The 23,262-nt window shown below is 39.6% G+C and overlaps 1 protein-coding gene across 4 annotated transcripts; it reads left to right on the forward strand.

Annotated features, from left to right (window-relative positions):
• The first annotated feature begins 4,725 nt into the window (after positions 1-4,725).
• LOC116332535 (TLC domain-containing protein 4-B-like) lies at positions 4,726-22,326 on the forward strand. 4 transcript variants are annotated; one of them, XM_039617498.1, is made up of 7 exons: positions 4,726-5,084; positions 10,448-10,617; positions 11,443-11,532; positions 12,642-12,700; positions 12,958-13,052; positions 18,484-18,557; positions 19,784-22,326. In XM_039617498.1, the coding sequence occupies exons 2-7, from the start codon at positions 10,463-10,465 to the stop codon at positions 20,100-20,102; spliced, it is 792 nt and encodes a 263-aa protein (XP_039473432.1). In that variant the 5' UTR covers positions 4,726-5,084; positions 10,448-10,462; the 3' UTR covers positions 20,103-22,326. The 4 variants fall into 4 exon arrangements, with proteins under 4 accessions (XP_039473432.1, XP_039473434.1, XP_039473433.1 ...); XM_039617500.1 differs by lacking the exon at positions 4,726-5,084 and adding an exon at positions 7,898-8,071; XM_039617499.1 differs by lacking the exon at positions 4,726-5,084 and adding an exon at positions 10,020-10,141.
• Positions 22,327-23,262: the final 936 nt, after the last annotated feature.

The following is a 23,262-nucleotide window of genomic DNA, read 5'->3' on the forward strand; positions in this document are numbered from 1 at the left end:
ATGTACTAGTATGCGTAGAATTCGCCTTTATCCCCATCCTCACCTTTTCCCTGTTGATGCTGACCAGTCTTTTCATAGTCAGAGGTATGTGATGTCTTTATCTGTCACAGGCCAAATGCTAAAATGTTTATATTTTAAACTTTAAAACCAGCATTACAACAACAAAAATTAAAAAATAATACAAAACTTAAGAAAATTCAGGTTTGTTCACAAATTATACAGACATGAAATAATAAAACACAATTCGTTCTCTTTGTTCCCCTATGTTTACAACTGAACTCATCTTGATAAGCAAAGACTTTTACTTTCTAGCAATTGAACTTTTCCCCCCAGCTCAAAAGTGTAAATGAATTAGGGATTTTGTGTGTTGGGGGGGGGCAAAGCCAGCAGTGAAGTGTGCACCTGCGTTACTCCACCAGCCTGAACTGAACTCAAGATATATGTTGCATCTGTAATTGGCAATATTGGCACAATATAGACACAAAAGCACCTTTCCTTTAATCCTCCTATAAGATAAGACAAAAGAGGGAAAAGAGTTACTTTCTGTTTATCTGGCACACATGACATGACCTGTATTAGCAGGTGTGGCTCACTGTGGCAGTTCCACTACACATATTGCATATTTCAGTGAACGTGTAGCCTACAAATGTTTGTCTTTGTCTGTATATGTGTGTGGTTGTGTGTGCTACAGCCCCACTCCCATAAGTGGGATAAGCAGGATAAGCGAGAGGAAATGGATGGATGGATAACCAGCCCATCGATCCATTAAGGTTCTAGCTGTTTTGCATAGCTTACCCGTGATTCAATGCGGCTATAAAATGAGTCAGAGAAACAGAAAATGATGTAAGACTGTTTTACACAATGTTCTCTCTGATGGTAGTTTGTGCAAGTGGCTTGAATCCGGTATTAAAAGCCAAATAAATGTCATTATTAAACACCAGCATATAAACTTAGATGTCAGCAGGGCGCTTTTTATAAATCGTGTTACACAATTAAGAGCAAGGCTGGTCCGAGGAAAGTGAACGTTAGTAGACTGAAAGCCCCAGCCTTAAACTTGACCGAACACTTTCTGTCTATGTTCACATTCGGTATTGACCAGCCTTTTTTCTTCCTTTCTTTCTTTTTTTAAATAACACAGGGAGAGAAAAAACAATAACAAAAACAAAGAAAAAAACTAAATTTTGTGCACATGATTGCAGAACCTTTATAGAATAATCAGGATGTGAATAATTTTTATTCAGCCAAGTTTGTGCAGACAAACAAAGAATCTGACTTTGATTCATTGTACTCTTTGCATGCAAGTTTTTTCTTAAGAAAAAACAAGTTAGTCTCGATAAACTCTACAACATACATATATCTATATCTATCTATCTATCTATCTATCTATGTATATACATATATATATATATATATATATATATATATATATATATATATATATATATATATATATATATATATATATATATATATATATATATATATATATATATGTACAAACTATAAGTGCTAAATTGAGTAGTGTAATATCCATATGTGCATATGGATATATGGCTGATGTGACAGTGGGTTATTTCACAGTGTTCATCAGAGTGACAGCCTGTGGAAAGAAACTGTCTCAGTGGCAGCTGGTTTTAGTAAACAGTGGTTTGCAGCATCTGTCTGAAGGCAGCCGTTTAAACAGTTTATATCCAGCATGTGTGGCATCAGCAGAGGTGTTTTCTGCCCAATATCCACCGTCATCTCCACAGTCTTGATTGGGTTCAGCTCTAGGTTGCTCTGACTGCAGCAGTGGACCAGCTGGTCCGCCTCTTGTCTGTACGTGGACTCGTCATTGTTCTGGATCAACCAATAATGGTGGTGTCATCTGTAAATTTTGGGAGTTTCACAGATAACTCTCCTGTCATTGATGGAGTCATTGGTGTGTGGGCTGTGATGCGCCTCAGCCTGCTGCTGCTTGTCCATCAGGAAGCCTCCACTCAAAGGTGGAGGTGGACACAGTAAGCTGGGTGTGCTTCCAGTGGAAGATGTCTGGGATTACGGCATTGAAGGGCAAGCTGAAGTTGACAAACAGTCTCCTGGAATTTGTCTTAGGTCAGAGGGAATGGTTGAAGGCTGCAGGTAGTCTTTTTGTGTGGGTAGGAGGTCAGGGTGAGCGGATGGGAGGTGTGAATGGGTGTCTTTCAAATCTGCGGTAGAAGGTGTTAAGGTTGTCAGCCAGTCAGGGGTTCTCCTCAGGGTGGGGGGATGGAGTCAAGTAGCTGGTGATGTGCTGCAGGTCTCTCCAAACTGATGCAGGGCGGTTGGCTGAGAAGCTATTTTTTTAACTTCTCGCTGTAGCTCCTCTGCCTTTTGGGTTGACTTAACTTCCCATACCAACTGTCTATGGTAATAAATTTATCTTATACCAGAATACCAATACATGCAACAGAGTATCTGAAATCTAATATTCAAGTTTGGTCTTAGAAATTCAGCTTAAACAGGTGCAGTGCTATAGCCAGTCACCATACCTTTGCAACATCACCCCAAGTTACACTGTATTTGAACCCTGAGACTCTGAGGTTACCTCTTATTCCAACGCAAAGTTTTATGACCTTCTTTGTTGCCCAGGTGTAGGCAGACATGGGATGAAAAGAATTGTCTGTGCAAATTTGTTTACTTTATCCTTTGTTCTGTGTGCATTGTATGCTGGTCATATACTCGCATACATTCCTACTTGTATAAAAAATAAAATCAAAAAAAGAGAGACTAATCATAACAAACCTCTGTTTAAACTTTCAGCACATCATACCTAAAAATAAACAAATAAATAAAAAAGATAAAATAAAAACACCTCGAAAGGTTTCATAGGCTTGAATAACTTTATGTGCTCTTATTCATTGTCTGGAAAACATTGTGAAGTAACACGAAGGACTTTTTTAATCATAACTACAACATTTCCCTGTGCACCTGCATGAGGAGGCGTGGCCTTACTAGACTGCATTATTGACATGTCATTCATTGCAAAACTGTTACACATACAGACTATGATCATATCTTTGTGATTTCAGATCAGGCAGCCAATGAAATCCGGATGCAGAGGGTGTACTTTTGTTTATTAAGGGTTAAGGTGTATTGCACATGAGCGGCTGTGAAATGAATCAGTTTGTAAGATGGTAAAAATGTGTGAGACTATCTCACACTTCTTTGAGTCCTGCACTAAAATCTTAAAATCTAGCTGTAGATGTAGACAGTGCCCTATTTATACCTCCTGACTGAGCAGCTTTGAGTGGTTGGTCCGAAAGCAGTGTTCCACCTGTCCTCATTGCACAGGTGCGCCACACAGAGCCCAGTCATAGGCAGCCGGATTACCCGAATTCCAAAGAAGTGAAATCCAAAGAGGCTTCTGCTGTCGATACGGACCAAGCTTTTGCTAGCTAAACTCGACAGGTTATTCATTGTGCAACGTGTCTTTTAATAACTGTTTCTGATCAATTTATTAAAATGGGGGTTTATCATAGCCGCGAGATCCAACATGTCAGCCCTTAACAAACAAGAGTCAAGAAATAGCTTTACATCAGCGATGGATTTGTACTGTCTGCCCACACACAGATGCTGACGATCCAGTAAACGGGCTGTAACTGGAAACCTCTGTGAACCTTCGCTTAATCAGCTGTTAAATGCCTTTCGGTAGGGCTGATGAGTTTAAAGGTGTATGCTAAAAACGATGAAATGTGGAAAGCCCAATTCTTATCTGGTTAATGGTGCAGTGCATATGTCTAAACTCAGCACAGGTGTCGAACTCCAGGCCTCGAGGGCCGGTGTCCCTGCAGGTTTTAGATGTGTCCTTGATCCAACACAGCTGATTTAAATGGCTAAATTACCTCCTCAACGTGTCTTGAAGTTCTCCAGAGGCCTGGTAATGAACTAATCATTTGATTCAGGTGTGTTGACCCAGGGTATTATCTAAAACCTGCAGCACACCAGCCCTCGAGGCCTGGAGTTCGACACCCCTAAGGTGACACCTTAGACCAGGGGTCTCCAACTTTAGTACTTGAGAGGAGAGCTACTGTCCTGCAGCTTTTAGATGCATCCTTGTTCGGAAACACCTGAATCAAATGAATGGCTTGTTACCTGGCCTTTGCCAAACTTGATGGCATGCTGAAGAGGTAATTCAACCACTTGATTCAGTTGTGTTGGAGTAGGGCTGCATCTAAAAGCTGGAGGACAGTAGTTCTCGAGATCCCTGCCTTAGACCATTTGATCTGCAAATCAGCTCGCAGCATCTAGATTCTAGGCTGCAGACAGCCAGACTTCCTCGTTCAGCTTACGCTTGCAATCACGGGCCATTTTAGCTGTCATCTGCCTCTCTGTTTATGGGCGTATAGCTGGCATCTGCAGGCACGAGTGACTTGAGTAAGATGATGAATTGTCGTTGTGCATTACCTAATTATCTGCTGTGATTATAATCTGCAGTAACTTGTGACAAGTACTCCCATGGCGCGCTCAGATTAATGGAAACGGAAGCTCCGCTGCCAGTAAAGACCAGCAGGCCATGCCTGCAGTTTCGCTTTGCTGGTTATCTTGTCTGGATCAGTTCAACGAACCCCTGGCTATAAATAGATCCAGTGAGTGTTACTGGACAACTACTGTGGTGGTGGTTAGTGAGCATGTGTGTTTCTTTAAGAATTCAGCTGCAATTTGAGCCCTATAGGAACGAGGGAGAGATATAGAGAGAGACGGGGAGAGAGCGAGCGAGCGAGAGAGATGGTTAGAGAAGTCTCTCACCAACACCGCCCCCTCCATCATTTCTGTAATCGAGCGTCGAGCTGCACGATCTGCACCTCTGCATTATGCGCGTTTGGTGTCGGTGGGAATTCTCGGTAAACACAGCAAATACTGGCACAGAGCTCCAGCCCCATTCGCATCCCCCACAAATAGCTAGTGTGTGCGCGCAGCAGGAGGCGGTCTGTCCTGTTTATCAAAAAAAATGATTCGACACGGCTGTGCCGTTTGCTCAGCGCTCACGGTTATGGAGGCGAGTCCAGAAACCATAACGAGCTGAGAGAGGGGGAGACGCCAGATATCTTAATGAACGTCATAAGGTAGGTCCGTTTGGGATGATTTTGTCTGCTGTCAAATGCGAGGCTACAATACGATGACACGGCTAGGCCACTGCCATTTCTTTTCCATACGCTACAGCAGCTGGCCAGGCAAGCAGGCATGCAGTCGGTGCGGCGTAAACTGGCCTTGTGAGTGCTGTTATTTATACCCGCGTCTTTGTTTGAAAGGAAATGAAGATCTGGTCAAAAGCATCTTTGGTTCGGGCGTTTAATCATGCGCTGCATGTTTAGCAGACGATCCTGCGGCGATGCAGCACTACCCAGGTTATTTTCGTGGTGCCATCGTTTCGTCGCTTTTTTTTCCTCTTGAAAAGAGGTCCAGCCGTGTTACGCAAGCGCATACGCCAGTCCTTATAGGAACGTATGGACTGTCACAGCTGTGTTCCAGGAAGAAACCTGTTCCGGTTTTGTCTTTCATTTCCCAGAAATTCTAGGCAAGACTCAGTTTCAAGGCGGGCCCCGATTTGGTGTTTTTCTGTCCAAGCTGCTGACAGCACAGAACATTAAATAAGGAATAAATACCTCTGGAGCTGCAGAAGGCTTAATTTGCTTAAAGTGATTCAAGCCACATTTTCAGAGGTTCCCGTAGTGAAGCGAGATCAGTGGGTTATCGGGCTATGTCGAGCTTGAAGTCAGAGTTTTCTCTGTCACGAAAGTGGCTGTCATTTTACTTGGCTAAGTCACCATGGTAACTTATGATAACCACCATGGTAACTAATCGGAGCAGGTTTTGATCAGTGTTTCGGTCTAAAATCCGCTGGGAGCGCCACGTTTTCACTGCTTCTTCTTTTTGAAGCGTATTATAGATTCTCTGCTGGAGGAATGCACTAAAACCACCAATCTCTCTTACTCTTCTGGAATTGCAGCTACTAGAAAACAGAAGACATGCCAAGAATCTCACTGCGTAAAATCATTTTCACTTTTGATTTCCCAACAAACTAAAGCCATCTCCACTTCTCCTGTCAGGCTGTGGGACAGTAACATTTAATGTTTATGTATCCAGTTTAAAGTTTCAGAGCTGTAATGTGTATCAGTCATGTTAGAAATAAACAGCCGCACTGAGCGCGCACTTGGCATTAAAATAATGAACTCAAATTAAAATATTTATTTTACCGCCCTGTGGGCTAAAGCACCAGATTAATGAATTTCTGCAGCACTAATCTCTCATCTTATTTTCAACAGTGTTGCATATCCCTGTTATATTTTCAACACTCGGTGTGGATCTTTTATCACCATTTTTATCAACAGCACATTCACGGCAGCATCACCAGTTTCAGCTGGAGACACACATCACCTTCCAGGTTCCTTCAGAAAGGGCAGGCAGCGTAAAAATGCCATATCAAAACAAAGCCACCCCCTGTGGTGACTCCTTGTGGCAAGGGAACAACCAGAAGTAGCTTTTCCATCATTATTATCAAATGATACCATCTTTGATTGGCTAAACCCATAAGAATCAGTCAAATGAGCTGTGAAACTCATGAAGGCCCTTCTCTAAGTGTGCAGAGCCTGAAGCAGAAAACCCGGTTTAACAGAGAAAGTTGATAAGCGCTACTGTGATAGCTGTTATCTCTGGGGTTTTGTCAGTTAAGCTAATGCAATAAAAGGCTGGTTGTGTTGAACATGAATATGCACCTCAAGTTGACATAATCTATACACAAGTGTTTTTGTTGTGCTGTAATTGCAAAGGACCCATTTGTTCCTTAAAAAACAGTAGCTTTATTGGTGCTCTGTGTGGTCCTTAATTTGCACAGCATTCTTTTTTACTTCACTCTCATTTATATGTGTAACTGTTTGCCCTTGGCAGCAAGACCCTGTGTGACATGGGTAGGGCACAAACATGCATGTGTATACCAAAAACAATCCTCACTCCCTGTAGGAAGAACAGGGATTAGCTTTACTTAAATGTCTCTGGGGCCATCATCACTACGTTGGCTCTTCAAGCGTCCCTTTAGTAACAAAAGTCTCTCTACCTTCTACCTAGAGAGAATTCTGGTTTTGGCCTTTGAGTTCCCTTGCGATTTTTTTTTTTTTTCTTTTTCCTTTTACTATAGTGCTTTAGTGAAGCACACCGTTTGCCCTCAAACATTTCTTTGACGTGACGCAGAAACAAATGCAGGTATAAAATCACCAAGGCCAGAGCTCCTGGGACTGAGATGTGTGTTTTGTGTGCTTGTACTGGGAGATGCTCTGTTTTGTTGCTTGGGGGATGTAAATATGCCTTTAAATGTAACTGACTTGGCTTCTTACCAACGGCTGGCACAGGCCTTATGCAAATCCCTTAAATCTAACATAAAGCAGTTCAGTGGTCTGGACTCGCTGACATTTAGGGGGTTCAGGGGAGGATGCTTGTTTGGTGCTTCTGTTTTAAGAACATTAAATCTTGATCGAAACAAAAATGTGATAAAATCGATTTTGGGGTATACTAGTAGCTTAAGGGCACTTACTCATGATACTACAAGAATCCTGAACAGCCTTTTACTCTATTGCCAAGCTTAGTTAATGCACATTATTTATGCTGAGAACATGTTTGCATTCTTTATACTCATTTTTACATTTAAAGTAAGCTAAGCTTTTTCTGTGAAGTTCTTGTTTTTGAATTCCCTGACCTCCTTTCCAAAATAAGGGAGTAAACTTCCCCTTTAAAAAGTTGTAGGTGAGTTGTAATGTTTCATTGGCGCTATGTGGGTCAAAGTAGCATTAATTCCAGGAAGCCCTCCTGATTGGCCCCATAAAGCAGGTGACATGATGTCAGAGGTTTTTGAAGAAAGCAGACATGTTGACGTGGATTTCACTTTTCATGGAGAAAGAGATGGCCAGAATACACAGAGCCTGTGTGGGGTTTGATAAGATCACAAGAACATGCTGGTGGACAGCGTAAGAGTTGGCTGCTTGGGCAGTTACCTATGTGAGCTGAAGGGGCCTTGAAGCGTGTGCTGAAGTGGGGAAGTAGCAGTTGGACTTGCAAAGTGGTAGGTTGCAGCACACTGGGATCCCGTGAGGAAAATTGCATCATATGCTGGTGACATGAAATGGCTTTTATTGAACCTGTGCCAAAGCACTGTAGAATAAGTGAGCTGCTGAAACAAAGACTTATTGTCAAGTTTAGTATTACTTTAAGTCTGATTTGAAATGTCTTGGAACCAAATATATTATTTTAATGTTTTCTTGTGTTTTATACTAATGTCTTTAAAAAGAACAGAAGGTATTTTAAACATGGGTCTATATTGGTGTCGTAGGATTTAATTACATACAGCGTGACCCTTAAATTTTCTTTCTTTACACTTTTCTTCTGCACAGTGCAGGGAAATGATATTGATGTGAGGTGCTGGTGATATAATTGTTTGACAACTATAGAATTACTTGCATCATGTGTTGTTCTCACTCTTGCTGGTACAGTTCATGGATACATTTTATTGGTCATTCTTTGAATTTCCCTTTAGTCCCACAAGCAGGTCAAAGTTTCCACTTATCCAGTGGCATGACACACAATCTGTCCAGTACACTGACCTTGGTGAGCTGCTAGGCTTTAGATTGCTAAGAAATATTTCATCGACAGTGTCCTCAGTGTCCCCTTGTGGATGAATTGTGATCATGCTGATAATCTTTTATAATTTTAAAAAATATTATCAATCAGTATCCTAGTTTTCTGGCTACATGAGTATATGGTGCAACATTTCATTGCTCATTGAAACACTTCCATAGAGCTGTAACGTTTAAGCCATGCACTGTTATTGCTAGAGAATGAATATGCCGTATTTGAAAGTGCTTCTGAGACCTACATCCCACACAAAGCACTTGCCTCTGGCCATGTCCCGCTTCCTCCCTGTGTAGAGGTGATTATTCATAATGTGAGTGTGAGTGATTCAGTGACATTCACAGATTCATCTCCCAGAGAATGAGGCCAGCTTTAGGGAAAGAATATTCAGCAGCAACTATATCTATCAGAGCGTTTTGAATACTTGATTTCAAGCCTGTCATTTATTCGCTGATCTGTGAATAAACAACGGGCTGTGTCTGTTTTTCGTCAGTGCACACAGTCCTTTCCCTTTCACATCAGGCCATCTGTAGTCACTGTTACAGTTTTTGTTGCAGCCATTACCACATGTTCTATTATGAAATCCTTAATGGGTTCATAGATCCAATTGCAGAAATTGTGCCACTGTTGTGGATGCTGGAGGAGAGGCACTTGTCAAGGCCGGGGGGTTAAATTAAAATACAAAAAAAACATCAAAGGATAATTTTCAATCCAACCTACAGAGTTCAAACTCGCCAAACAGGTCCAGAAAAGGAAGTTCTAGATACTCATCATAAACGTCTTAGCTAGGAACGAATACTGATAAGATTTTAATTCAAACAGCGTTGTTGATTCTGCAAATATATCAGGTTCTTGACTGATTCAGTTTTAATGTGAAAAAGGAAACAAATGCAGGTAGTGTAGATGAAAATGCATGCATGTCATTCAGTTGTGCAAATGCTTCAGTGTAACTATTTTGCAATGTGCAGCTTGCAGAAAAAGATGCTAGAAATAATGAAGGGAGTGTTGATGGATTGGATCGGTTATGGCACTTTGCATGTCATCTATATTGTAGTATAAAGTTGGATAGTACGTAAATGGCTTTTATGACTCCTTATCCCTGCCCTCCATATGGGCGATTTAAGTCAGGGGTCAGTTAAAAGCAAATTAAATTGTGTATTTCCAATTCTCTGTCACTGCTTATTTTAAAAGCCTTACAATAGATACACATCTTTAATGTAGAACTTGAGGGAAAAGAGTGTGTTGGGCTTTATACGGGATGTGCTGAAACCACAGAGTCTGATGTCAGCGCGCACACAGGAAGTCTTTATATTTTTGCCTTCTACCCAAAGCTTCCGCTTCCGCCTGAAGCGGTTCCTGTGTCGTTACACATTGGGCTGCCATTCAGAAATTCACATTAATCATTTAGATTTCAGTGCAAGTTCTGAAGATTTGGAAAGGTAGATGAAGATGAAGGTAGATTTTGATGACTACTTATACTTAAGAGGCTTGCAGTTGAGAATTAGTAAGTAGATGGTGTCAAAACGTGGCTACTTGGCCATTTCTCTCTTGTTCCTCAAGGTTTAAGACACCTTTTCTGTTTAAGATCCGTGGGCTTTACTGACTTTACTGATTTGATGTATTTAGTTCTGGATTTTCAGGTAGGCATATTTTCGTTGCTACAAGTGATGGTGTATTCACATGGTCAATACTGGTGCAACATTTCTCTGCATTGTCTCTCTCCTTTGTTTTTCAGGTTAATGTTGTTTAAAAAAATAACTTTGCTAACTGTTCATATTGTCTAACCATTATCCTTCACTCTCTCTTGCAGTAAGGTTGGGTGGCCATGGACCCTTTCAGCCAGCTTATTCTCATCATCTCGGTGACCAGCTTCTTCACCTTCCAGTGGCTCTTCCACAGAGTCAGCCCCTGGTTGTCTGTACGCATCAGTCCTGGCTTCCTTGGCCTCAGCGACAAGCAGAAGGTGGAATGGAACTCGAGGTGACCGAACTCTTACTCTCACTTAGTGATGAGTATTTGCTTCCACTGGGCTGCATGGAGTGTGACACTGTTCTATGTTTAACGGAGGATGATTTGTTTTGGCTCGGTCCAGACATGTCTACTAACACTAAACCCACATATTTACAGTGGCACTCAGAGAAGACTCACATGTAGGATTCATTGCGATCTTTTCTCTACAGCTATCGTGTAAGGTTCCAGCAACATGGGGGAGATTAACTAGATTGGTATTCCGAATGATCAGACTGGACTAAACTAGCCCGGTACAGCTTCCATGAATCTTGCTCCTACATGTTCTGTTTTTGCTGAGTTCATTATCCGTGAGAGCACTTGTGAAATCAGAATGGCTACGTGATTTAAAGTGGAAATCAAAATGAATTATTACTGGAAAGGGATCCAGGCTGGGATTCAGGGATCCCTGTTGAAGTCCATGACTTCACAGTATTATATTTATACAGTGTTACGGTCAGTGTGGCTGTCAGTGTCTGTCTGACTGACTGCTGAGAGCCATGGACTGTCTCACTGTTTGAGTGATTGAATGGGACTGTGCGCCGCTCTGTCTGACCCTTCAGCAGTGTTTAATCTCTTAGTTTAATTGGTCTGAATCTGCGTGCAGTCCTGACAGGCAATCAGTTGATCCACAGTGAGTACTAAAAATTCCTCTGTCTGAAGTACAGACGAGCTTCAAGGCACTTTTAATGAATAGAAAGTATATTATCCATTACTGTGTCATCGTCTGCCCTTTTCAGGGATGAGCAGATAATCAAGGCTGTATGTTTGTTTGTTTTTTCTTTCTTTTTATTTCAGGACAGTATCAACGTTTCACGCCTTGTTGGTGGGAATATTCTGTCTTTACATTCTGTTTTTTGATGATGCTGTCAATGAAGATCCAGTTTGGTAAGAGTTTTGGCTTTGAACTTAATATTTTTAACATTTTTTCTCAAAGGTTTTGGTTTGTTTAATAATTTTTCTGCATTAATGTCTCCTTTGTGTAGTTAAAGATGCATTTCAGGCTTTAAATTTAATTTCCAAATGCTAAAGAGGTGTGAAAGAGAGACAGCTTCTGGTTTGTGTCAATATCAAATTAAATGGTGAGCATAATTGTTTTTAAGTTATAATGGCTACAATATTTGGCTAATCAGGTGATTACCTACTGCAGTCTTTGTGCTAAATGTGTAAAACTTAATTATCTGAGTCTTTATCTGTATCAATTATACTATTAGTAACCCTGCCCTGCTCTTTATTGGACTGGAATTACTCTTCAGTGTTGGAAACCAAGTCGGTGTATAACTTAAGCTTAAGCTAGTGTTAGGTTTGTAAAAAGACTCTTCTTTTTCCTTGTAAAAGTGAAACATTGGTAGCTGCAGTATATTGAGATAACTTGTAACTATAACTGTACATTCACCTGGAACTTTTTGTTATTTCTTCGAGTTTTTGTTTTTATAGAAGTTACTGGTAGCATTAACTTGCTAGCTAGCTTGAGTTGCTAACATCTACTTGTTCTTTTTTGTTCTCTTTTTTTAATAACATAAATTAGTTAGAAATTCTGATCTCCATGTGTTTGTAAAGTCAATTATACCATTTAAAAAATTACAAAGAATTATTAGCGTTATGTATTACAATGTACATGTGCTATGCTCAAAATCAACAGCTAGACAAGTAGCCTAAACCAGAGCTAACCTCAGTCCAAATTTGGAGACGGGTTGCTATCATGCAACCGGTGCAGCTGCCTTGCAATCACATGTTGTTGCTCATTGGTTTCAAAGGCATTGCACATTTAACCTCTGGACATGTTTTTTTTTTTTTTTTTTTTCTCCCCCCCTCTCTCTCCTTTTTTCAATGTGACTGAGGCTAAAGTGTGAATCCTGCCTCACAATACTGCACCCAACATGTGTACACACACACTCTTTAATGTAGACTCATTCTTTTGCGCATCTTGTATCAGAATCTATTTTATCAAGCATAAGTCACACACAGTACAAATTAATTTATTCTTTTTTCAACAGGGGAGATCCTACACTGGTCAAGACAAACGTCGCAATTACAACAGGCTACCTCATATCGGGTAAGAGAAAGTTTTCAGTTTATCCGGATAATTTTGTTAAAGTGAGTGAAAAAGAACATAACAATAATAATAATAATAATAATGGATTGGAACATGCACATAATAAGTTTGCGATAAACCTTGATGCTTGATGACACATTTGTGTTTCAGCCGTACTGTGCCAGCTGCTGTTTCCAAATAGTTCTGTATGCACTTAGATTGCCTTGATTACACGAATGACATGCTGTCCCTCTTTGCCCTCTTCTTCTGTTTTCCAGATTTGCTGCTGATATTTTATTATTGGAAGGCAATAGGCGACAAGTTTTTTGTAGTTCATCATCTGGCAGCGTTGTATGCTTACTACTATGTACTGGTGAGTGCCCTATTGCCCAATAGCAGAACGTGCAGGCAAGATGGGAAAGAGACAACCAAGGGTGAACAGCTATGTCCTTTTTCAGCTGGGTGTTTTGGTTTGGTTTTGCGTTTTTGCTAATTCAGTCAAAATTTAGAAACTCGCCATGACTATCGACACATAGCCATAGTCATAGGTGAGCTTAATGTGTACAAGGGAGAGCCAGTGTGGTCTGTGTAAGAGATACATCAATCCCATGCAAACACATCAGATAAGTTCTCAGATAGTTAAAGCTTCAGCTCTGTCTTTATTTATTTTATTGCAAGGGAAAAGTGGTAGAGAAAGTAAAGCATTCTTATCAGTTAGTAAATAGCAGTATTTGTTCTGCTATGGAAAGATAAAGAAACTTTCTGTTTTGGCATTATTCAAGTGTGCGAGAGATAAGATAACTGTTCTTTGGTGGTTGATACCTTTCCTGAAAATGGCTGATTGGCACATTAACACCTTGAATAGTGTTGTGAAGATTGTAGGAAAAACAGTGATAGTCTTGATGGGATTTAGTTCAGTTTGACGTTTCAGTTTGGTCATGATGTACCTTATAAAACAATAAATAAGCTGTTTGTTGTGCGGGCTGCATCTTGTATCAGTGGTGCTCGTTGTAATAAAAAAAAATAATTCAATTAAAAATAAAAACTTGTGTATGCTGCATTACTGCCATACACTTTGGTGTGCCAATGGTGACTCTATCCAGCATTTGTAGGTGGCACTGTTCACTCTTGGTTCAATCTGAAACCCTCTAGGTTGCCAGGATCTGTCGCATAATTACGGGAAATGAATGACTATGGTATTTTTTGCATGGAATGCTCAGTGACGGTACTGGCTGATGACCCTCTCCCTGCCCCCCTCCCCCCTCACCTTGCCCTTACAGTTTCTGTGCTTTTTGTTTTACTGACCCCCCCCTTTAAATGTTGTGTGACTCTGGTGTAAGCTAAACTTTTCTGAGCTTAGCACAACTGAATGCTCAACTGTAACCACTGTGTGCATGCTCGTAGCTTTGAAGCGCTCTACACAGGCAGAGATTTCTGTCCTGTTACTGTGCATGAAAACAAAAAGTATTTACCATTCTTAATTACTTACCTGCCTATCTACAGTACCTTGGCTTCTGCCTGTCTGTCTTTTGTGCCAGAGCCTAGTCCTGGCTCCTCTCTTCCACTCCATGCCAAGATGATAAAGTCCATTACATAATAGATAGGCCCGTTTTTCAAATACCATGCTGAATGTATTCTCAAAGGTCTACTCTAGGAGTCTGGGGGATAAAAAGTAATTAGTGCTCCAAAAAGTCTTACATGAACTTTATTTTACAGTTACAGTAAATAAATGCTCTCTGTTCTCTATATTGAGCAAAAATGCAGAAAGGCATGGAATTTGCATTGCTCTGATAGTAGCCCCCAATTAATTAAGCTGCTTTTTTTTTTTTTTTTTTAATCTAAAAAGATGTTTTTTAATTACTTGGCACTAATAGATGTAATGTAAAGCTTATACTCTACATATTTACGTCTCACTCCCTGCTCTTGTCTATTTTAGTCATGGCTGGATTTACAGATATTCTTTTCTCTTTTTAATCTGACAGACATTTTATTTACTTTTTCCATCTTTTAGCATTGCTAATGAGAAATATTACCTTTCCGTGTTTCTGTATCTGAACAATAATTGTGTTAATGGCAGTGAAATGGTGTCATATGGTTGGTTTAAAATTCTGACTTAACACTGACTGTAAATCTAGTCGTATCTGTAGAAACGGAGCGCCTGTATCTAAAACAGTTCGGTAAATGAGATGAAGTAGGCCATACTGTTACTGGACACTCATGACTTTTTTTCTCAGACTAGATCTGAAATGCACATGGAACAGCAGCATGAATGTAGCCGTAATAAATTAGTTGTAATCACCCCAAAAAGTTGGCTAACCTTTGATGTCATTTTCATTTTATTTAGTTTTGTTCCCACCCAGATTTGTCATATGTTGTCAAAGTCTTATTAGTTAATTGTGTTGAATGTGTTTATGTGGAACTGTTCATGTCAAAACTAGGGGTGTAATGACTCTCCAAATCCACTGTTCCACAGTTCATACTTTGTAGGATGACTGAGAGATAACTGCTCCACATGCTAACTAGCTTATGCAACATGAGCACATGGCTAATTAGCATATCATTGCACATACACATTACCGAAACTCTTTCTCAACCTATATTTCTTAGCCTGCATTCAAACACATGAATTTTACACTAAATAAGCACTCTAAAAATGCTTTTACAGTTGAGCTATTTCACCACAAAGCTTTGCTAACGCACCCGAAATGTCCCCAAAGTTAGATGAAGCTAGTGTAGCAATGCCTTCAGATCTGCCATGGCTGTCACGTAATCTTAATAATATCATTGCATTAACCTTCTCTGTTGCTACTTGAACCTTAACTTTATTAAAATATCCTATCACTGTCTCCATTTGTAACATAATGAAGTTTAACAGTGAGGGCAATGGATAGGGCATCATGGGCCAACAAGGTCGTGGATTGTGCAGATTTTTCAGAACCATTGTACTCCAATGAAACAAAAACATTACACGAGGCACATAGCTCTAGCTAAACTGATTCCTATTGAGAAATATTAATAAAAAAATGCAAAATGTAATTTTTTTGTTATGCTTTTCTATTAAGTGGCCAATCACAAATATTGCTCAAGTAATAAAATTATTTTGTGCGGCAGTCTTTTGTGCTTATTTAAAAGTTAAGCGTAGCTTCTAAAAAATAAAACTATTGGATGCATGCTTTCGTTTTTCTCAGTGTTGTAAGTGTTGCTTCTTCTTTGCTTTGTGTTGTGGCATCTTATTTTTTTTGTTTGTTTCCTTCTAATATATCTGTCTGTCTGTCTGTCTGTCCTTTGCTGACTTTAACATAAATGGCCCCTCTTCAAACCTTACATGCAAAAACTACCAAGATGAAGTTGGGTTGTGTCATCTCCGTTCATGCAAAAACTACCAAAAAGTTGTCATTTAGAAACCCAGAGCAGGTCTTGATCTAGATGGGGACTTTTTTTATTCCTGTCTTGTCTGCTGTTATTGCTCTTGTGTTGTACTGAGCAGCTATGATGCCCAGTCACAGTATGGACTTACCAGTTCCTAGAGGTACTAGCATGCTAATGCTAGATGGGAATATACAGTTACAAGAAAAGGTTTATGAATCTGTGAAGGATTTCTAGGAATTTTACATTGATTTCTCATAAATGTGGTGTGATATTCATCCAAGTCAAAGTTACAGACAAACACAATATGACTAAACTAATAAAGAAACAGCTATGCTTTTCACAGCTTTATTGAACAGTAACTCATAGGACATGGTGAAAAAAGTGATTGAACCTCTTTGCTAGCAACTTATCCGAAAGCTCTAGTTTTGCACAGAGTTGTGGCTTCTTTACCATGTGGCTGGACATTGCAGTCATTGTTCATTATATTCAAGCTTTGGAATGACCGAGTCAGACTGATTTTTAACAGGAAGAAGGTGCTGGGTTCAAAACCACTGTACTGCAGAGGCCTTTTGGTGTGGAGTTTGCATGTTCTCCCTGTGCCTTCCTGAGTTCTCTCTGGGTATTCCAACCTCTTCCCAGGCCTAAGACATGCTTGTTAGGTTAATTGGCAAATAGTGATTGATGTGAATGGTTGCCTCTCTCTGTGGTAGACTGGCAACCTGTACAGGTTGTACTCTACCTCTCACCTTTTGACACCTGGAATAGGCTCCAGGCCCCATGACCCTAAATTGGATAAATGGAAGAAAATTGATAATCGATTAGAAAGCTTCATTATCATGCTACAGGAAACATTTGATAAAGATGGCTACTGCCAAAGGAGGTTCTAGGAGTCACTAAATTTAGTTACTTTTTCCTATCCTGGACTGGACTGGAGTTATTATTCAGAATCAGTTTATAGGTTGTGTTATTAGTTTAGTCAAACTGTTTTTGTTAAGCGTGACTTGGATTAAGATCAAACCACATTTTCTGAGTAATTATTGTTGAATTCCTAAGGGTTCACAAACCTTTTCTTGTAATTGTAAACTGCAGTACAGATGTACCCCATTTGTATCACACAGTAAGTATGTTTCTTTGACCAACTTTTGTTACAGCCCTGACGGTAAGTCTTTTCTGTAAAAGTTAGGCTGCTGGCCAAATAACTTTGAATTCTGCATCCTTAATTTGAGATGTGTTCTGTGCTGAGTTTGTAGCCAGCAGTCGGGAACAAAAAAATTAGTTTTCAAACTGCTGATTCAAACAGTCTTATTGCAGCAGAAATCGAGATTGAGATCATTACACTTCATTCTAATGAATGCACTTTCTCAATCATGAATCACGTTTATTTGAATCTTTCCCTTATTATTACCTCTAACTTTCCCAATGATTATCTTTATATTGCAGCAGGTTTCAACTACTGTAGCAGCTGAAACCTGCTGCAGATCATTCCATTCACAAAATAGTAGAATTCAGGACCTAATCCTGTAATGACATGTTTGGCAGTCAAATGTATTGCTTTATACTCTGCATGGCTTCTGATTGCTCCTTGAAATAGTGGCTGGCTGAATGTTTTTATAGTTGTACAGTATATATATCAATTCCTGTTTCTGATATTTTCTCTTTTTAATTGTTGATGTTATTTAGATGAACGGCCTTTTATGTTACAATGCTTTTTTGTTTTTTGTTTTTTAATGATTGTTGTGTTGGTGACTCAGATAATGCAAAAATGCTACATTTTGTGTAGGCATTTCTATATATTGTCTATTGTTTTGGGTTTTAAGGATTACCTGATAATAAAGATATTGTTGCAAATTTAAATCTTTTTGTCTTAACAGAAACTAAACAAATTTTTTGTGGACGATCTATATAATCTGATTTTGCTCAGAGTAATTGCCCAGATTGAGGGAAAGTCTTTTTTTTTTTTTCTTCTTCTTCTCAATTTTAATTCAGAAGAAATAATTGACCACTGTAACTTTAATCCATTTGCACTGCAAAATAAAAGAAGACTGTTATTTTGTATAGTCATTCTTTATTATCTCTTCATCTTTTCACAATAAGCAAGGATTCCTCTGTGAAATGGACTCGGGTGACAGTGTAATTTTTGGACTGCAAAAATAAAGGAATACCCTTCTGCACTAAAGGAGAAGACTGTCTTGTTGGGACAACACCTTGAACTACAATATTAACTACAATATTAAACATAGTTGCACATGGTTAAGGCTGTGCTTTTTTAAAATCTTTGAGAGACCAGCAGTTACATGTATGAAAACAATCTTGGTAAGAAATGGTGTTTGTGTTGAACCGGTGGTGCACCAGCATCATGCCTGTCATTCTTCAGTGGAATTGTTGTTGTTCCTCTCATGTCTTGTTGTCTTCCTGTCCTCATCTTGTTTTTCCAGGGCCAAGGAATGTTGCCTTATTTCGCTAACTTCCGCCTGCTAGCTGAGTTTTCTACACCGTGTGTAAACCAGCGGTATGTACTAGCTTACTTATGACCTGTTTTCCAGATCTCTTTAGGTCTTTTTTTATACATTTACCTTGGTCATTAGCAAGTGGAATGCATCTCAGGTGACAGCCACAGTTAAGAATATCCTACCTTTTCCACTTTTCGTCTTCAATCAGCCTATATTTAGGATTGTCATATGGATGATTGTGTGTGTGTTAGGAGATGACTTCTCCACCTGCATTTACTCCTGTTGACAGAAAACTCCGCTTAAAGCCCCAGTCACACAAGTCAAGAGACCTGGTGGTGACAATCTGTCAACCACCAGTTGTCAAAGAAAAATGCAGATTCCTCAAGTGGTTTCTGGAGGTTTCTAGCAGTCGCTAAAGTGTAATTGGTCACCAAGAGATGTGTGATGCTGCACTGAAAACCACCTTGTGATTGCTTTAGTAGCTAGCAGGTTGCCGTGGCTGCCAGTAGTTTGGATGGTAGACACCTACTCGTCTGCAGACACTGGGAAACTACTTGCTAAGCTGTAGTGAGAACTGAAAAAGAGCAACATAAGCTGTTGTGCTTTACCCCGCACATTGGAAAGTTTTACTCTGAAGGTGAATGAGCTCAGTTTGTGTTGCAGGTTTCACAGCTTCACTACAGCTTGGAGAATAAATGGTGATGGTGTTCAGATGCGCTGGTGACTTTTAGACAAATCACTGGCCCCCACAACAATCAACAAGGTTTTTCCCCAGTGATTGGAGATTCTGAGGGGAGTCTGTAGGCCTGTGTAACTGAGGCCCTTTTAACCTCAGTTCATGCACAAAGAAGATCACATATGGCTTAGACTTGACTAATATTGAAATTATACCCTGCTGGCCAAGGCATAGTTACCATGCACACACTTACTGACGGCTAAATATTTCCAAAAAGTTACTTAAGATGAGTTCTTTAAAGTCATATATATATCGTGCTACAGCACAGGATTAAACATCTCTGGGTTTACCCAAGATCTTTGGTAAACCAAATGATTATTACTGGTTTTTAAACCTAATGGATTACTTACTTTATTTAAAAAATAAAGTCTGGATTGCCTGTCATAAGTTCTTCTACTAGAAAGTTTAATGACCTCAAGGTAATTTCCTGTACACATCTGAACACATGTTTTGTGTTCAGCTGGTTCTTTGAGATTGAGTTTTATTTACTTTAATGTGGCAAGGTACTTAGTGTCTTATTGTTTTCTGAAAAAATGTGCTTTGTTTCAGCTGGTTCTTTGAGGTGTTGGGTTATCCCAAGTCCTCCCGGCCCAACATGGCAAATGGCGTTGCCATGGCAGTGGTGTTTTTCCTCGTCCGCATCGGTGTCATGCCAGTCTACTACAGTCGTATGTATGCGGTCTATGGCACTGAGGCCTTCTACCTGGTGCCATGGGGTGGTCGTGTAGCCTGGATCTGCTCCAGCATCTGCTTGGACATTATGAACATAATGTGGATGCACAAGATCGCCCGTGGATGTTATAAGGTCCTACGATCAGCACAGCGGAGCAAAGCTGGCGCACCTCAGGAAAATGGCAAAATGGATTAAGAGAACCGGGTGTCACTGGTGAGAACATGCCACAGCAGAAACACTGACAACACTATGTGCAGTGGCTCGTAGCAAGTTGGACCCTGACATGCAAGGCTGCTTCATTAGCAGCCTACCTGGGACTTGAGATTACAGGACCACACGCAGTGAGGGAACTTGAAAGCAGGCACAGTGACCGAGATGTACCAATGGACCATTTAAAATGGCCATCCCAAAGCCATGAAATGACCTCTTAGCAATACTGTGTGCATGGCCAATTATTTTTCTCGTGAACAATTTGCCAGAAGAGGTCATCCCGGGACAAAGCGGCTGTTAGCCCAACGACAAATTGTCAAAAAGTTTACCATTCTTTACGAACTTTGTGATCAACAAAAGACTTTTGTATTAATGCTGCTGTCTGAGTCGCAGAATGAAAATGACGAAATAGGTGTTGGTGAGGTAAATATGTGAGGAAACCTCCAAAGCATTTTGTGAATCCACATTGATGGTCAGTGTCATAAAATCCTTGTTAGATGCCTGTTGAGGGATAGGTGATTAAGAAATAATCAAATTCCATCAAGTGCAGTCTCAGAAGAATTTGTGATTTTTATCACTCAACCCTTTGAAATTTAAGTTTTTATACCCTTTATTTAACAAGGAAGTGAAATTTCAGAGAGTGAGATGTTCTTTTGTGAGTGCCAAAATGGGCAGATACAAACCAGCATTTAAAGTCTATTAGAATAACAGAAGTCATATATGTTAATTTTAAACGTAGGGTTGAAGACGAATCAGTACATGTATGTATTTTGCTACTTTTGTCTTGCTGGAGTCGAGGTACATAGAGTTTTAAAGATACATGGGATATTAATTAACTGGTATTATTTAAAAGGAGATGTGCAGAGTACCATAGAAATACTAAAAGGGAAAGTGAATGTTACTGGTGGTGTCTGTACAATAAGAAATTCAAGCTCATCAGCAGATGTTAATCCAGCCAAGTTATGTATACAAACTGATCACTTTGCTTTTAAAAAAGTGTGTTGCTGAAGTGTTTTATTCCACGTTTTCTTAGTTTTGCATTATGATATGAATGTAGAGAGGTGAAACTCAACTGAGTCAGGGGCCATAGACAAATATGACAAATTCAACAAAACGCAGATTTTCACGGAAAATGTTTTAACGTTTTAGTTGATCTGACATTTAATGTTTGTTCGCTCTTCTGAGTGTTATTTGTTGGCTTTTTTTTGTTTTTGATGCAAACTTAATTCTACACTTTTCTAGCTGTTGCCAATCCTGCAGTGTACGATTTTAGCTGGCATGTTGAAACAAAACATCAAAAGTAGACACTGAATAATCTTGAATCGATGGCAGCGAAATACTTCAAGGGTTGAGACAGGAAGAGCAAAAGTCTTGTAACAGCATAACACAATAATTTTCAGTTTCAGCATTTTTGTTTAGATTTTATTCACCCAGGAAGATAAAAATCCTTTACATATAGGAGACGTTTAAGATCTTAGGTTTAAATGATTTTAATATTTTTTTTAACTTTTCTTTTTTAAACAGAGCGGTAGTTTAACGTAAAGTCAATGACAATCAGTATTTCAGGTGGCTACATTTTTGTGTTAATGGTAATAGCTTTTGTGTCATGTATGACTTTCAGTTCACTCTGAAGGGTCATGTGGCGGTCCCATACATGGTGTGGGTGGGTCCTGTTTATTGGATCGCTACAAGGATTTTTCACTCAAGTGGACATTAGGGGTGCAACGATACACAAAATTCACGGTTCGGTTCTGTTCGATAATTTGGTGTCACGGTTCGATATTTTTTTGATACAAAAAAATGTTCATGCCTTTTTAATTTGTCATTTATTAAAATTATAAATATATATTTTAACTCAAAAGTACAGTTTTTAAATTCAATGTTGCTGAAACAACAAAATAATTAAAAAAAATAAATAAATCTATCTGATCGAGAAATCACTCATCTTTGGAAAGTGAAGCCTGCGTCGCTCTAATACCATCTGGGAAAGCAGAAATTACATAGGTGTATCACCATCTGCTGTCAGAAAACATTTACACAGGCACGTTTTTTTTAATATATATCTGATAGTAATATATATCTGATAGAGAGTTTATTACAGAGAAATGGCTCTTTCCAAAATAAAAGCTATACTATACGCTTCTTCTCGGGTATATTCTCAGCAGCATATTAAAAATATCAGGTCCCCATAAGGAGAATCATGTGCTAACAGCTGTCTAAATGACTCGGGTAAAGTTTGTAGCATGCGTGCTTGTTGTTTTTGTCTGCTTCCACTTGTCTTTGCACTAGGATGATGTCGGCATAAATGTGCAGTCATATTCGTTGTGTTCCCACTAGTGCTGTTAGTGTTAATCTCGTTAAAATGACATTAACGCCATAATGCGGCAAATCTCCGTTAACAAGTTACCGCGGATCGCCCTGTGCGTGGGGCTGGACGGCGTCAACACGTTAATGAGCTAACTGTTGACGCCGTCCAGTTAGCTACTAGTATGTAAGAACTAGTATGTCTTTCATACTAGTTCCCACCAATGCAGTTGAGCATTGCGTGGCACATCTGACATACTGTGTTACTTTTGTCCATGACGCGCTTACCATAGGGTCATACTTCACATGAAAACCAAACGCCAGATGTGAATGAGGGTGGGGGAGGTTCAATTTCAGCTAGCGTTGAGGCAGTTGCCATGTTGCAACGAGCTTAGCTTCTGTCTCGCTAGCTTGCGCTCCGCTCAGTGGAACTGCACTCGACAGTGCAGCCTAGGCGGAGTAGTCGAACGCAGATCCACTGAGCGCTCAACACAGACAGCATCGTCAGAAGAAAAGTTGATAAAATAAATAAAAAAATTTTGTATTGTTCGATACATATGCGTACCGAACCGAAAGCACTGTATCGAACGGTTCAATATCAATACGAGTATTGTTGCACCCCTAGTGGACATATATGGAAAGATTTGAACAATGTGGGGTTTTTTGTGTTTTTTAAAATAATTCTACTTAAACACGTTTATGTTAATCATACAATACAGAACTTGGGAATCTTTCAGTAAATTGGCAAAGGTCAACTGCTCAGTTTAAAAGTCACAGCGGTTCACTGAAGATTTGAGGTATTTACTTGAATATTTGTTGCACCTTTTACATGAGCTATACA

The sequence above is a fragment of the Oreochromis aureus genome, linkage group 9, assembly GCF_013358895.1.
Source record: "Oreochromis aureus strain Israel breed Guangdong linkage group 9, ZZ_aureus, whole genome shotgun sequence".
Lineage (NCBI taxonomy): Eukaryota > Metazoa > Chordata > Actinopteri > Cichliformes > Cichlidae > Oreochromis > Oreochromis aureus.